A 16096-nucleotide genomic window follows, 5' to 3' on the forward strand; every position below is an offset into this window, starting at 1 on the left:
GATAAATATAAATGTGGTTATTTAATTATTGCTCTCATAGAAATAAAGCAGTCTTTCTACTAAAGCATCAGGAAATCCTAGAATAACAGAAATGACTGAAAGTGGGAGGGCTAGAGGTGGTTGTGTAAGGATACACGAGAATGTTTTAACAACTAAAAAGAATAAACACAAGTTCCTTGACCAGAAAGTTCCATTCTGGAGCTAGGAGGTGACTCTGAGAGGTCACACAGGACTTTGAGAGTCGTGGTCGTTAACAACCTAGAAATAAGGCTTTAGTGCGTGGCAAAAACAAAACAAAAAATTCCCACCAAAATAACTAATGCAGACGCTAAAGATAATATTGAATAACCTTCAACACAAAGACCGAAACACCACCATAGAATTTATTTTTGCTTTATTAACAATGTGGCTTACAATTATTTTTCAAGTAAAAAGGGTTTTTTTTTTCATTTAGAATAAAAATTAAAATATAACTCTGATATAGATTTTCATTTATTTACATGAAAACATATATACAGAATACAATCTTACAGCAAACCAAAAGCATGCCCTTCGTCCTGCAAATTTCAAAAGTAACGACACCAATTTTTCCCTTTTATGCACCAAAAACATACACAAGATAGGAATCCAATTTCAATACAAACTATTCAAACTAGAATGCAAAACAGTGAAAGGGCTTTCAACATTCACGACGAGGGATAGTTGATGTTTCCAGAGATCATGCTGGCTCCTGTTTTGAGCAAGTGAGATGATTATTTTTTCTGTCATTTAAAAAAATTTGCCTCAAATTTTTCATCCTAAGGTGATTTTTAGCCAACGATTATCCTAGAAGTTTCCTTTTTTCGTCAGCACATCTCTTCAGCCACACAAAAAGCACTGCTCTGCCTTGGTTAGGCAGCACGACCGTCATACTCACCAGGCCAAATTCCCATTACTTGGTGCCAACCATACAGAAGAATTACAGCCCCTTCCTCAAACAATATGGAATCGTTTGAGTTGTTATTTATCATTGAAACTAGAGAGGTTTTCAACCAAAATTCAAGGCAGTACTCTATGTCAGCAATTACAACTTTCAGGTAAATTACATGGGTCAAAAGTAGCACAATTTGATTTTATCATAGTATGTTTGGGGTATCTGCAAACCATTCTAGTGATAAGAGCTATAAGAACTGGTCAACTTAAGAATTCAACCACGTGAAAGGGACTAATTTCCAAAAGACTCTTAAACAGAAAAGGGCAATAAACAAAAGAACTACTGAATTATAATAGTTGCCAATACAGATTTCCTTTGCTATTTAATTATTGCACCAACGAGATATGGGCAGTATGGATATCTCGCTAACAATTTCTTCCTTAAAGTACAGGTTTCTTAATTGACTATGTTTCCTTTCAAATAATTGCACACGTGATCACAGCTTTCTAAAGACAGAAGAGAGAGGAAGTGGAGCCTTGATTCGCCATCTTAATCCAAAAGCAGCAAAGATGCTCAAACCACAACAAAGATTTTTAACACTACTGCTTTTTTTTTAGTTCTATATACAGAAATAAATATAAATGGGTGTTCTATAAAATAAGTATGAAAACCCCTAGTGCTTCTAAAACTAAGCGGGGACAGCTCTTAGAAAGGGGTGTTTGGCATAAGATAGAGGGCAAATCTCAGAACTTGCCATATACAACACTAAAAATTCTGTGAGATAAATTCGACACCCATCTTCAAAGGGCTGATCAAAATCAACCTCCTACAGAGGGCAGTAAAGGTCGCAGGGGCAGTGTTCAAGGCGTGGATCATTTTAACGTACTGAGGAACAAACCAAAACAAACACAGGAAATCATCTTTTGAATCTGATCAAATAAGGTAGGATAACCCAGAAGCCGTGCAGCTCAAATACTGTGTCTGACCCAAACTTGGATCAAATGACTCTAATTTTGAAAGTGATGGATGAGTCCCCCACACTATGAAGCTCTGTGGTGAAGTTCACTGGCTTTTGCTTTTGTTTTGAAAGGCGAAGAAGTTCTGTAATGCCAGTAGTACCCTGTTCTTTTTCTAGGTTGTTAGGTTTGTGTTTTTGTGGACAGGATATTTTTTCAACATAGTACAAATGCAGTCAAGAAGTGAGGAGCTGAAACAAGCTCCGTGAGTTTAGGGTGAGACTGAGCAATGGGCTGTCGTGATTCAAGTTGAGGTGACGTCTCTTTCTCAGGGTTTTCAAACAGCGCAGACTGCAGGGTCCGCCGGGCCAGTTCCAGGAAGTTCCAAGTGGTGTGATGCCCACAGGACGTGGGCGCACTAAGGAGAGGACTTTGGTCCCAAAGGATCATCCGAGAGAGATGGAGAAGAAACAGTACCATCAAGGGAAGGAATGCGGGGCATCACTTCTTGGTGTTTAGACCATGACACTGTTGGCCTAGGGGCTATGGTGGCATCGGGGCACACATGTCAAATCCACTTTTTCTGCCAAAAGCAACAAGGACACACACAGAAAAATGCTCCATGAAATTGGCCCTATCTTTAAGACAGACGCTGGTGAGAGGTGAATCCTACAGAGCAATGAAAACACATTACAATTCTGTAATTGCTGCTGACGTGAAGTCCACCCGTCACGACGGAAATCCCCGGAGAATCCAAGCTCAGAAGGACACTGGCAACAGCTGGAGGAAAAGCACCTCCTTGGTCCTAAAATCTTTCTGGGCTCTCCTCAAGGACCGGAGAGATGGCATAGAGACAACTTTCATGGTGACGCCAGGCCGTGCCCTCTTGTGCAGTGGTCACAGCCATCTCCTCCCTGGCACGCGCACACAGAGTGCTCACCCATGGTGACCGCGACTGCACAGAGAAACACTGAAGTTAAACTGTCAGGGTGAAGGATATGGACAGTCCTGGGCACTTGGCTTCATGGGAAGCAAACACTTTCCCCTGAGACAGTGGCCGTATCCTTCCTGGGCTCCTGGCGGGCCACAAACTCCAGCTCCCTGGGTGGGCTCCAGAGAGCTCCTGGAGGATCTCCTCCCTCCAACGCAGCACCTCCTCCTCCGTGCCACCACTGAAGAGGGAGACAGAAGGTGACATTCGTGCTGCAAGTCCTTGTTCTGTTGCGGCCACCACATTCCCTCATCCTCGTCTCAAATACAACAGAAACAACTCAGCTTGAAAAGGCCACAGTGAAGGATCATCAAGGAGTCAGCGCGGGGAAAATGCCAAAGATCTGGAAATGGATGCCCTTTCCAGTCGTTTGACAGAGTTTCACTCCACGAGACTTGAGCGTTTAAGGCCAAAAGCATGTGGCTGAGAAGGCAGGGGTGGAAAACCACGGAAAGGTCAAAACTGGAGCTTAAAGGAGAGATGCCCAGGGCAAGCCAGCCACGGATCCCAGAGACATTTCTGTCGGGGCACAAGTGACACACTCCTCCCATCTGAGGTCCCCGGGCAGATGCATCAGCCAAACTCTAAAACTTGATTCTAGAAAGCGACTGCAGGGGAGACCAAAACGCCTCATCCATAAAATATGTGTTTTCCATTCTCCTCTGTAACCATTAGAGTGTTAAGAAGGGTGAGCTTGAGCAATCACAGTTTCCAAAATCCCACCAAGAATCGTATCTGGAAATGTCACAGAAATGCAAGCAGCTCGTCAGCCTACCGCAGAATTTTACTGGAACTGTGGACGCTCTAGTCCAAGGGACAAGCTCAAGGTAGTTATGGTGAAAAAGCAGGAAGGGTGTGAAGCCTCTGCTTCCAGTGTCTGCTCAGGAACTGCGGCAGGGTTTGGTTTCCTTGCATACGTTTAAAAAGGCATCTTGGTAGCCACCACAGAGGAACACTGTAGTCCACTGGGTCTGAGTGGAGATACGGAGTCGCTCATGAGGATATGGAGATGGCTTCTGGTCCAAGAGGCCAGCCAGCTCTTGCAGCCTCAGCTTTGTCTGTACGTGACCTGGCGGATTTAACACAACTGCCCAAGAAATTCCACAAGCAAACTCAAAGCCAGAAAGAGCTGCAGGAATGGCAGGGTCAGAACTGGGACCAGACCCTTCTTTTTCTTTCTTTTTCTCATTGTTGGCTGATCTGGATCTTTCTTTCCGGCATGAGCGGGATGAACGCCAGCGGGAGACAGCGTGCTCACCACTGCGCCCTCAGTGTCCACACCTGTCGCTTCACAGGAACTGAGGTCCAGAGTGATAAGAAGTCACCCAAGATCTCAGAGTTAGTTCTCAGCAAAACCAGGGTGCCAAGTGGCTGCCTCCAGATTCAAGGCTCATGCTGCACTGTCCCTGGTGCATATGCAGCCAGCTGGGGCAGAACGAGATAGAAGGGACCCTCAGAGGGACTCCTGCTCAGTGACCTGCTGCAATGATCCTTCTAAGCGGATGTAGCTGGTTCATGAAACGCTTCCCCCACATCTCTTTACCTTCCTGCTCTCTGAAACTAAGCTTTTCCTTTGATATATAATCCAACATTTGCCTAAAAGTCTCACTCCCTGATCCAACTACAATTAAACTACAACACTGGAGATAGTTGAGGTCTAGAAAAGACTGGGTAGAGTGTGTCTCTACAGATATTCTAGGCTTCAATCAAAAACCATCCAGTCGGGCCAGGGCGTGGTGGCTCACACCTGCAATCCCAGCATGTTGGGAGGCCAAGGCGGGCAGATCACTTGAGATCGGGAGTTCAAGACCAGCCTGACCAACATGGTGAAACCCCGTCTCTACTAAAAATATAAAAATTAGCTGGGCATGGTGGTGGGCACCTGCGATCCCAGCTACTTGGGAGGCTGAGGCAGGAGAATCACTTGAACCCGGGAGACAGAGGTTGCAGTGAGCTGAGATCGCGCCACTGCACTCCAGCCTGGGTGACAGAGCGAGACTGTGTCTCAGAAAACACAACAAAACCAACCAACCAATCATCCAGTTGCACGGAGATGCCTGCAGGCCTTCCTTCACTCCCCGTATTCCTAAAAGGCACCTCAAACAGAGGACAGAGCTTTAGCACATCTTTTTATAAGGACGTCGCTGCCAGCTGCATGGCAGAAAGGAGCTGCCACCAAGATGAAACCGCAGGTGCCACTCAACCAGGGTCACACGCCTATCCACAGGAAACTGCATGTATAAATGTGCCCGTGTGATTACAGGAAACACGACGGCACGGGGTGAGGTTTCTTCCTTGGCGACATTCTTCTTTTACAAAGAATGCAGGCCTCACTTTAGGAAACCCTGCTCCAAGGGAGCTGCCGGTTTGGGGCGGGAGAAAGGCAAAATGTGGGCGAACCAAGAAGCTGGCCCACGTCCGGCAGGGTCTGACGCGTGACTTTAACTGGCACTCCCCAGAAGCCACTGCTGCTGTGCTTCGCTGTGCTTTGCAAACACGGAAACAGCTCACACGCCAGCAGAGGCAGGAGATCCTGGGCTTCTGGTTTTCTGGTGATACTTAGTGTCTGTACCATTTAACATATCCCGGAAAATCAAAGTTTCAGTCCTGGAAACCTTTACCAACACTGCATCCCACATCACGGGCCACCTCCCGAGGGCCGACTCAGTTGGCATACTGGGCGTAGAAAGCCACTTTGACTCTCTCGATCTGGTGGCATAACTTGATGGCGGGCCCCAGCTTCAGCTCCATGCACTCCTGCACCGTCGGAAGGGTCAGAAGCAGGAGTGCTTGGCCGTCAATGTCCTGCAGAAAAAGAAAGGCAGGTTAGAGACGGGGCAGTGTGCACCCGGGTACGTAGATACATCTCGGCAGGCTCCATCCCGGGGCCAAACCTGACAAGAGGATGCTCTTGTTTCATTCAGTTCAGGGGATTGTTGGTAGAGATACCAATCCGGCTGGATGCCCGTCTAATCTTTGTGTTACTAAAATCTTTTTGCAGCTAGGCACAGTGGCTCACACCTATAATTCCAGCACTTTGGGAGGCCGAGGCTGGAGGATCGCTTAAGACCAGGAGTTTGAGACAAGCCTGGGTAATCCAGTGAGAGATGGTCTCTACAAAAAATTTAAAAATTAGCTGGGCAGGGTGGTGCAAACCTGTGATGTCAACTACTCAGAGGCCGAGGGGGGAGGATCACCTGAGCCCAGGAGTTTGAGGTTGCAGTGAGCTGTGATCACACCGCTGCCCTCCAGCCTGGGCAACATAGCAGGAGCCTCTCTAAACAACAACAACAACAACAACACCACAAAACCAACAATACAAATACAAGAGCTTTTGGCTAAGGGCATTCTAGCTACTCTGAAATTCACATACCTACTCTGTTGGGTAGAAAGAGCTGGAACAGGAGGGTTGCTGCAGGAATTGCTTCCCAAGCTTACTGTCCCTTGCTGGGAGGGCAACTCACCCTCCACCCCAGGCAAGGCCAGGTCCTCCCTGAGCTATGCTGAGACTTCATCTGAGCACTAAGCAAAGGAATCTCTACCAAAAGACAAGGCTCCCTCACCTCCCTGCCAAGGTCTGGCATTTCACCATCAGGATGGGTGAGAAGACGCTCAAGACAGATATGCCAATGACAGCACAGTTTTCCATATAGGAAAATACACACACACACACACACACACACACACACACACACACACACACACACACAACTATTTACAGACACACACTGCCCAGAGCGAGGTGTTGCTTGTACACAGACCTGTTGCCCCACTGTGTCCTGCTCAGCCGTTCTCTACCTACACACAGGGCAGGAAGACACTGATTCAATGAATGTTCAGTTGAATTTGCTACAGGAGGAAGTATCCAGAGACCCACTCCAAAGCTCTAAGACCCTTCCACTGGACATCTCTGTCTCTTCAGCAGCTTGCTTCATATAGTAATCTGGTTCATTTACACAGATGTCATTTGACTGGACTTCTGCGTTTAACCGCAGTCCTCCTTCCTGTTTACCAAGACGAGCTCAATAGTCCAGAGGGAGTCACTGAGGCTCTAAGAGACTGCAGGCCCCGGGCAATGATGAAGATCAGTGGTACCATGAGAGCATTAAGTGAGCTCCACAAACTGGAATTTCTGCCACTTGCAGAAGAATTACGCCCAGTGCTGCCATAAGCCACAAGGACATTAATAGCCAAGCAAAAGCGTAAGATCATACGTCTCCAACAACACCTGTCGGTGACTTTCGCACAGGCGGCTTATTTTCTTAAACTAATGGTTTATTTAGCTGTCTTGAAAATATCTAAAGCAAAAAGTCAAAGTGTGTATAAATGGTAGCCTTGAGCAGACTAATCTTCTAAGCAAGCGTAATTCATCATCTGATCAGATTCAAAAGACTAATGTTAAGAGCAGGAATAATTTATCTTCTGATCAGATTCAAAAGCAACAATATTCCCTAATAAGTATTGCAGCAATAAAAATGAAACATTAACTTTAAAAGTATCAATGTGAGTGTCATTTTTTATTTTTAAATTACAGATGAGCGCTAGCTACGATGTAAGCAACGTGAAGCCATGCTCAACCAAGACTCAAAGGTGACCTTATCAAACCACAAAGTAAACAGATCTGTCTTGTACACATACTGAAAGCAGGAGATAAACTATAGAAAACTGTCACTATATTTTCATGCTATGTTTACATCATTTTTCCCTTTCTCTAGAGCACTCATACATGTTATTTTACTTTCTTTTCAGATGCTACAGAAAAGGCTGATTGCAGCTGGGGGGATTTGGGAGTACTGTGAAAGTGTTTGGCTCTAGATCACGAAGAAACCAGGGGGACCTCTGGCCTGGGGCCTGCAGGCCAGTTCCACTTTCAGAGCCAAATCCACATACAGTACATCAAAACAGACCAAGAGGGCACAGGCGTAGGGACTCACAGTCTTCTAGGTACCATGGGCCTCATAAAAACACATTTTAAGTAGGCAGAGGGCTGATGTTCTATTCTGTGGGTGTCATTAAACCATGCACGGGTGGCTCAACCATTACGTTCAATGACATCCACAGAACAGGATAGAATAGAAATAGAACTTATTTTACTTTCCCAGGAAGTTTACTTTCCTGGTGAAAATTAATGCCCAGAAAAGCTAGCCAATCTAACTATGATCACACAGCAAGTTAGAGACGGTGTTGGAATGAGAACTGTAGTTTTCAGACATTAAACTTTGAAGGGAAAACTGTAGCTCAGTCTTTAACATCTGTACTTGGGCATGATGGTGATTCAATCACCACCGAATATCAGCACTAAAATATTCATGTAACTCTTTCTCTACAGAAAATTTCAGCGAAGGTGGCCGATGCATGTATCATATTTAAGTGCAGTTGCGCACACTCATTTATTTCCTTGTCAATGTTTATTGAGCATCTACTAAGTGGCAGGCACTTGGCTGGCCTCTGGGGAATGTCACAGTGAACAAAGGAAAGGTTCCCTCTCTGGGCACCCCATGAATCTGAAGGATGGCAGACAAGTCAACAGACTATTAGGATACAGGGATATTAACATATGGATGCAGAGCTAAGGTCTCAAACAGGACAGGCAACCAAGTCAGTCTTACAGGGGTGTTGAAAGGGCTTCAAACTGAGACTTCAGGGACCAATAAGAACTATTAAGGCCAAGAGGGACTGAAAGAATGAACACAGCTAGTTCCCTGGAACGTAGAATTCCAGGAAACTGGGGAGACACCAAAGGTAAAATCATGACGAGCCCAGAAAGCCACTTTATCTGGAAGACTATTTTTTCTTTCAAGGATTATTTAGATAACAGCATACTTCACAGGTTCCTACATAACTGAGAGCTGCTGGCAGATCACTTTTAATGTTAAACAAAGAATTCCCATAAATGGACTAATTGTAAAGAAATGAAATATGATGAGATATACGACATGCTTAGCACAGGGCAAAATTAAATCGATTTTGATAGAGCATTCAGGTGAGGATTTGGTAGTTCCTAATGGAGGTATTCAGGTCTAGAGAAGTAGAGAAAGGACAGCTTAATCTGGACTAAGCCTATAAACTATCCTGAAATTTTTTCATTAATGTCAATTGATCACTTGAGCCGTCTGCTTATTGCACTGTCTCTGACTGATGGAAGCCAAATGAATAGGTAAAATTTTATTTAGTTTTGTGTGTTCTTTAGTTATAGATGAGTGGATTTTTACTGTATAATGTACAGGTTTGCAGCATTAAATTATGGAGTATAGATTTTTAAGCAGTTGCCATAACATTTCAGAAATAAAAGGCACAGATGCTGGTAATGGGGAGTTTATAATTTTTGCAAATGCTCCTGGTGATTATAATAATCTCTGCATTTACAACGTTCAGAGCATGCGTACACATAGCAATGACCATGCTGTGCACAGGCATCTCATTCACATGCCAGTGAATAAAGTCTCTGGGTTCCTTCTAGCTCATTTAAAATCTCAGACAATGCCTGCAGTGACCTACTGGAGACCTCATCAAATCAGAGCTGGAGTATCTGGGCTAAATGACGATGAACAAATTAGTAAAAGTTAGTAATTAAAGGTCTGATAGGACAGAAAGAGACTCAAGTGCCCATGTACTTCAGACAGCCCAGTAGGCAATGACTTTTTATTCCAACAGGTGAACTTGCCTAGTGTGAAATGTGAAATTACACAGGAATGAGATGACAATAATGAAAGTCTCTCTCGTAAGAGAAACAAGTAGGGATGAAGGGCAAGGCTTTTACTGATATTAGAAGGGCAACAGGACAAAACTCTGTCTCTACTAAAAATACAAAAATTAGCCAGGCATGGTGGCGGGTGCCTGTAATTTCAGCTATTCAGGAGGTTGAGGCAGGAAAATCGCTTGAACCCGGGAGGCGGAGGTTGCAGCGAGCTGAGATTGCGCCATTGCACTCCAGCCTGGACAACAAGAGTAAAACTCCATCTCAAAAAAAAAAAAAAAAGCAACTTGGAGAGCAACTTGATTCTACAAGGGAGACAGTGTTGGCAGTGTTCCATTTCCTAGAAGGCTTAGCTTAGGGAAGGCATGAAACTTTTCTCTGGTGTTCTCAACTGGGCTTAGGAATACCAGAAAGGAAGACTCAATACTTTAGGCTTTTCCCCAAACCAGCTTTGTTTCACTTTCTTGCTTATTACTGAGAACTTGTACACAGTGTAGACAGACACAGGGGCTAGTGACGTTTCAAGGTATAAGCCCTCATACCTAACCTGGAATCTAGAAATGAGAAATCTGCTCTTCATTCAGGCCTAACTAAACTTTTTTTTTTACTGTGAAAACTAAGCATTTGAGCCTAAAAATAAAACCAAAACATTAGAGTAATACAGAATGCCACACCTCACTATCAGAAGGCGCCTCGCAGGGACTGAATCGGTGTATGCTGAATGCACACGGGGACCGACAGATACGCATCAGTGCAACCAAACCTGCGGGATCAGCGCTTGTCATGGATTTGAATACAACGCTCTTCTTGCTGCAGCACCACTGTCAATAAATACCAGACAGGCAAAGTGTGGCACTGGGCAACACTTTGCACAGGATTTCAATCTACTGCTTTCTTTTTTGTTTTCAAGACGGAGATATGGCTTATCAATAAGCCTCCGATCACCTAAGCCCTTGCATTTCTTACAACTGTCTTTCTTTCCTGTTTGTGTGTTATTTGAAGGGACAAGCTCATCAACCAGGTTCTTTAGGTCTAAGGAGGCCTCTCCCTGGTTGCTTTTCAGAGTTGTCCAGACAGGAAGGGTGGCCAATGTCAGAAGGTCAGGAGGCAACTCCTTCTGCCTTCAATCATTCGTCTTTTTTATTTATTTATTTTTTGCTTGCTTTTGAGATGGAGTCACTCTATTGCCCATGATGGAGTGCAGTGACACGATCTCGGCTCACTGCAACCTCTGCCTCCCAGGTTCAAGTAATTCTTCTGCCTCAGTCTCCCAAGTAGCTGGAATTACAGGCGCCCAACAGCACGCCCAGCTAATTTTTGTATTTATTTATTTATTTATTTTTTAAGTAGAGACGGGGTTTCACCACGTTGGCCAGGCTGGTCTCGAACTCCTGACCTCAAGTGATCCGCCTATCTTGGCCTCCCAAAGTGTTGGAATTACAGGCATGAGCCACCATGCCCAGCCTAATCATTCTTTCAGCATGATCTTAGCGGATGTCTGCAGAAGGTTCTAGTGGTCATCAGTAGGATGAACTAATTCATCTCTTGGACTTCTTGGGACACAGGGGGAAGAACTTTGAATGACAGTAACTACTTTCTTTGGGTGGCACTGGAGACCATTGTAATTTGCTTTCTTCGGTTCATTGCTGCATGAACTTGGGAGAAAAGCTGGGAAATTTCCTGGGTGCACGGGAAGTCACAGACCTTTTATGTTCTCAGATTTAATGTTTGAAATATCCTCTTTCTAGACTACTGGTTTGTATGATCTAAAAAGAGACTGAATAAACCTATCTTTAACTTATTACATGAAAAACAGTACTTTCTTTTTCAACATGAGGTCTTTGAACACAGATATTTATACCAGGACAACGCAAGAAACTTCAACAAAGTAAGCACAGAGCAGAGCAAGAGCCTGGAATTTTCTGCAAGGCCAGTGAGGCAAGATGCAAGGTGGTGTGTGTGCATCCTGTTTCTGTGGCAACTTGTTTCCGTATTAATTTAGGGATAATGTAAATAAAAACCCTCTCTTCTTCCTTAGGACACAGCATCATATATCTTATGTTTTAGTTAACTATACTCATTTCATCTGCTGGGCTACAGACTCCTTTAAAATAGAAATTCTATCGACCGTTATTGCGTTTGTCCATCACCATACCATCATCTTAAAAACATTTTATGTAGAAAGAAGTGAGGGAGATAGGGAAACAATGACGAAAGCAGCAGTCAGTATGACACACTGGCCAGCGGGCTTCCACTTTGGGCAGGCCAGGTGGATACACTGTTTCCTCCTTCTCCCACTAGGCCTAATGGGTAAGATCCACTGGCATTATATAGAAATCCACAAACAGAAGACTCTGGAAGGTGGAGAGAGGAGGGCAGACCGGCTAGGGGCCTGGGCTCCCAGTTGACAGCATGGTGCTGAGCTCTCTGGTTGTTTTGGTTGCTGTTTGTGTGTGAGCTTCATGCACCTGAGACTTGGAGCTGAAGAAACTGCAACCCAGATTTGCCAAAAGGCACTGACAGGAGGCTCAACCAAAGCCGGCTGTCTGCAGACAAAGGCCTGGCCAAGGGGTGGCCCAGCAAGACAAAAAACTGTGAGACAGCAACACCTCTTTGACAGCTGAACATCACAGGGAGGGCTGGCCAGGCCCCGCCGACAGCAGCCAAGGCGGAGGGAGCCGCCCTGACTTTCGGCCTGGCCAGGTGGCAACTGAGCACCTCATCCTACCACCGAGGTGGCATCTGAAAGGGCCAGGCAGGGAACTGGGCCTCTTACCCCGGCCTGGTGGTAAAGAGCCCCCACTGCAGGGTCGGTGGAGATGGCAGGGGGAGTGTGGACTCACACCCCTCACCTGGCAGCAACAGGCAGCTCCCGCCCCTGCTGGGTGGTGTCACCAGAGCCGGGAGAGTCACCCCTCTACCCCCACCGTGGCACTGGTGGGGCCAGTGAGGAGCAGGAATGAGGCTCCCTCTCTCTTTTCCCTGCCAGGCAGCTCTCAGCAGGGGCCTTGGAGGGAGCTGGGTCTCGCACACCTGCTGAGCAGTGCTGAGGAACCCCCGTGCAGGTGTCACGAGGAAGCCGGCTAAGACAGGAGGTTCCTTTCAGATCCAGAGTCTCAGCACATCAAACAATCCACATGCGGCAAGCCACCGTACCTGCTCCTGAAATATCTTGGCCAAGGGGGCACAGTCTGTCAGCTTAATGAACCTCACCACGTCGGTGACCGTCCACTCCAACGGGTTGCTCTCCAGAACCAGCCTCTCCTCCTCCTCTTGTTTCGTGTCCTGCAGAGAAAGGGTCGGAGGAGCTCAGCTGTGGCACAGTCAGCCGGCTGGGTCCTCTCCAGCACTCTCCAGGCTTCAGCCGCTCCTGGCCGGAAGCCACTGCCTCCCTTTGCTCCCTCACTGGGCACCTGAAAACGCTGCACACCCTCTCAGTCCCTGGGCAAGTTCTTAGCTCAGTGATGCCGCCCCTGCGATGACTCATGTGCCTTCAGAGGGAAGAAGGCAGGCACGGACAGTCGCTCTTGCATCCCTAGTTCAGGAAACCTTGGGTCTGCTTCTGAATGAAGCACCTCTGATTAGAGAAAAGAGGAGAAATACAAGGGGCACGTCCAAGCAGACACGAGAGAGTGTCCCCCAGTGTTTCTGTCATGATGGCGCCAGTGGCCCTTTCTGCTGATCTCACACCACCCATGGGGCTAGGGGAGACCCGAAACACTGATTAAATATTGTCAAACATCACAGAGGTGTCCTGTGACACACGGCAGTCACAGGACATGCGGGGAAGGAATTTCTGGAAACCCGGAGTTCAAAGGAACCCAAGGACTGTGCCCACCTCCTGACAAGCACCCAGGTGGCACTAAAGCCATCCAGGGAAGAGGCACTGTCTCCGCCCTGGGCACTCCATTCCAATGCTGAAAGGCCCCTCCGCCCAGAGGTGAAGTGCCAGCCTTTGCTCCTGACTTGGGAACGAGCTAGAACAGCTGCTGCTGTTGGAGGTATTTTAAACGGGTTTCCCCACGTTGTGGCCCTGAGGTGTAACAGGTGTGCTTCTTCACACCCAGCGGGAAGCCCTCTGCCCCCACGCCCAGGAATCACCTCTGTCCCCTCGGGCTTGGCCGGCGGGCACTTCTCCCCTTCCTCTGCTGAGGAGACGGCCGGCGCCCTGCGGCCCCTTCGTGTCCTCTCTGCGGGCGGCCGGCGTGCGGGCTCTGAGCCGCTCCGCAGGGTGACGGCCCTCCGGGGCCGGGCCGAGGGCACCTCCGCCGACGAGGTGTCCGTCTGGTCATCCCGGAGCTCGGAGCCTGTCTCCTCACTGGCCGTGTCATCGTCCATGGCTTCAGCGTCCTCCTCTTCACTTTCCTGGGCCGAAGGAAAAGGCATTTAAGGGGCTGGTGGCAGGGGGGCCGGTAGCCGTGGCCTGGGCCCAGTGCAGACCACTTAGCAAGCCCTGTCCCAGGCAATCTCTGAAATGGAGCCAATGGTCCCACCCGCGGGCCCTACGAGGCCCCTTCCCAGCCAAAGCAGCTGGACACGCTACATTTGTTTTCAGCAGGTAAGGAGGAGGGGGTTCTTCTTCGGTGTTTCTGACCATCCTGCCGCCATCTCCAGGGCCACCTCTGCTGTGAAGCAGCCATACTGGCCAGCCAGGGCCAGATGACAGCCACAAGCGGGCAGGCGCCGCGGGCGGACATACCTCCCCGGAGCCCGCGGTGAGGTCCACGGCAGAAGACTTCCGTTTCTTCTGCACGAAGATGGATTTCCGTCGCTTCCTCCGCCTGGCGGGTTTGGGGTGTCCGCTGTCGGGGTTGCTTTCCCCGATGGGGGGCTTGGAGATCTTCTTTCTCTTTCCATAGTAATAGGCTGTAGGAAGGAAGATGAGAAACTTTTGGAGGCATAAACACACACAGACATGAACAGAGGGAGAGGAGAGAGGAAGGAGGCAGACGATTCTTTCATCTGATAACTCATTTGTGCCTTACAAAGTCATTCTGAGAAAACAGACCCACAGAAGGAGGGTCTTCTGCTGCTCAAAGCTTCAGGTCTGGAAGGTGTTCGGGCTGAACTTGGCCCCTCCCCAACGTTGAAGCCCAAACCCCCAAAGTGAGTGTATCTGGATGTCACTGACATTAATGAGGTCCTAAGAGTGGGGCTTGGGGTCTAGGAGAGACACCAAGGACCCAAGACCCAGAGGAGAGGCCCCATGAGGACACGGGGAGCAGGTGGCTGCCTGCAGGCCCAGGAAGGATCTCATCAGAAACCAAAGCTGCCGACACCCTGATCTTGGACTTCCAGCCTCCTGGACTGTAGGAGGTAAATGTGTGCAGTGAAAGCTCCAGGTCTGTGGTACGTTGTTGTAGTAGCCAGAGCTGACTTCTGCAAAAGGTGAAAGAGACAAAGATGTCCACAGTTCCCACAGGAGTTTATCCCTGTCTGGACCCCAGACATTGCATACAGTGGTGGCAGTAACATCCATCGGATTGCTCTGACACCTGCTCCCAAGTCTGAATCTTGAGCAACTGGTCAGTCAGCAAGCACCGGGTGAACATCTGCTGGCGTGGTCCTGGCATGAGGGACTCCCCCAGCTCTTGGTCTGACCAAGACAAGTCGTGATCCTGAACACATGGGCCAAATTCACCAAGCACCTTTCCTCTTTTCAGAGTTCCTTCTCTATTACATCGTTGTGTACTTTATTCCCTTCTCATTTTTGGTGGGACTCACGTTACTTCTGAATTCTATAGCAGAGACACAGGTGTCTATCTTTTTTTTTTTTTTTTGAGACGGAGTCTCGCTCTGTCGCCCAGGCTGGAGTGCAGTGGCCGGATCTCAGCTCACAGCAAGCTCCGCCTCCCAGGTTCACGCCATTCTCCCGCCTCAGCCTCCCGAGTAACTGAGACTACAGGCACCGGCCACCTCGCCCGGCTAGTTTTTTGTATTTTTTAGTAGAGACGGGGTTTCACCATGTTAGCCAGGATGGTCTCGATCTCCTGACCTCGTGATCCACCCATCTCGGCCTCCCAAAGTGCTGGGATTACAGGCTTGAGCCACCGCGCCCGGCCACAGGTGTCTATCTTAACTCAAAAATTATTTATTGAACTTTAGTAGTGATTAATGTTTTTTATAAAAAAAATGTACCATCAACTAATGAAAACCACCACTAAGGATCCAGCATTCAATTACGACCCAGACGCCTACTCATTAACCAAAGGTTCAACCGTCCCACTATGGGACGCCCAGGAGCCACAAAATAACTGAATGCGGCTAAGGAACCTTTATCCACGAATGGGGTGGGCCAAAGGAAAATGGCAAATGCACAACCCCTGGTTTGCAGGGGCCCCTCTGCAGGGAGCATGATTTCAGTGCATTCTCACAGTGCTGGGCCGTGGGCTTTGTCCTCCAGGTAAGTCACCTATCCTTTCTGCACCCCAATTTCCTTACTTACAAAATGAGACCATCAGGACTAACAAGCATAGGTTTCCTTCAGGCCTAAGGCCGTCTATGTCCCACCCCTCCCCTGCATTTGATCACAGCACGGC

The 16096-nt window shown here is 47.7% G+C and overlaps 1 protein-coding gene across 3 annotated transcripts in view; it reads right to left on the reverse strand.

Annotated features, from left to right (window-relative positions):
* Positions 1-377: 377 nt before the first annotated feature.
* Positions 378-16096, reverse strand: part of SFMBT2 (Scm like with four mbt domains 2) — a 251505-nt gene continuing 235786 nt past the window's right edge. For all 3 annotated transcript variants that reach the window (XM_050804608.1, XM_050804607.1, XM_050804609.1), the window contains 4 exons: positions 14257-14423; positions 13659-13922; positions 12714-12842; positions 378-5665 (listed from right to left, as the gene is read on the reverse strand). In XM_050804608.1, the coding sequence (XP_050660565.1) occupies positions 5525-5665; positions 12714-12842; positions 13659-13922; positions 14257-14423 (701 nt within the window). In that variant the 3' untranslated portion in view covers positions 378-5524. The remainder of the gene's footprint in view (positions 5666-12713; positions 12843-13658; positions 13923-14256; positions 14424-16096) is intronic.

This window comes from Macaca thibetana, chromosome 9 (assembly GCF_024542745.1).
Source record: "Macaca thibetana thibetana isolate TM-01 chromosome 9, ASM2454274v1, whole genome shotgun sequence".
In the NCBI taxonomy this organism is placed as follows: Eukaryota; Metazoa; Chordata; class Mammalia; order Primates; family Cercopithecidae; genus Macaca; species Macaca thibetana.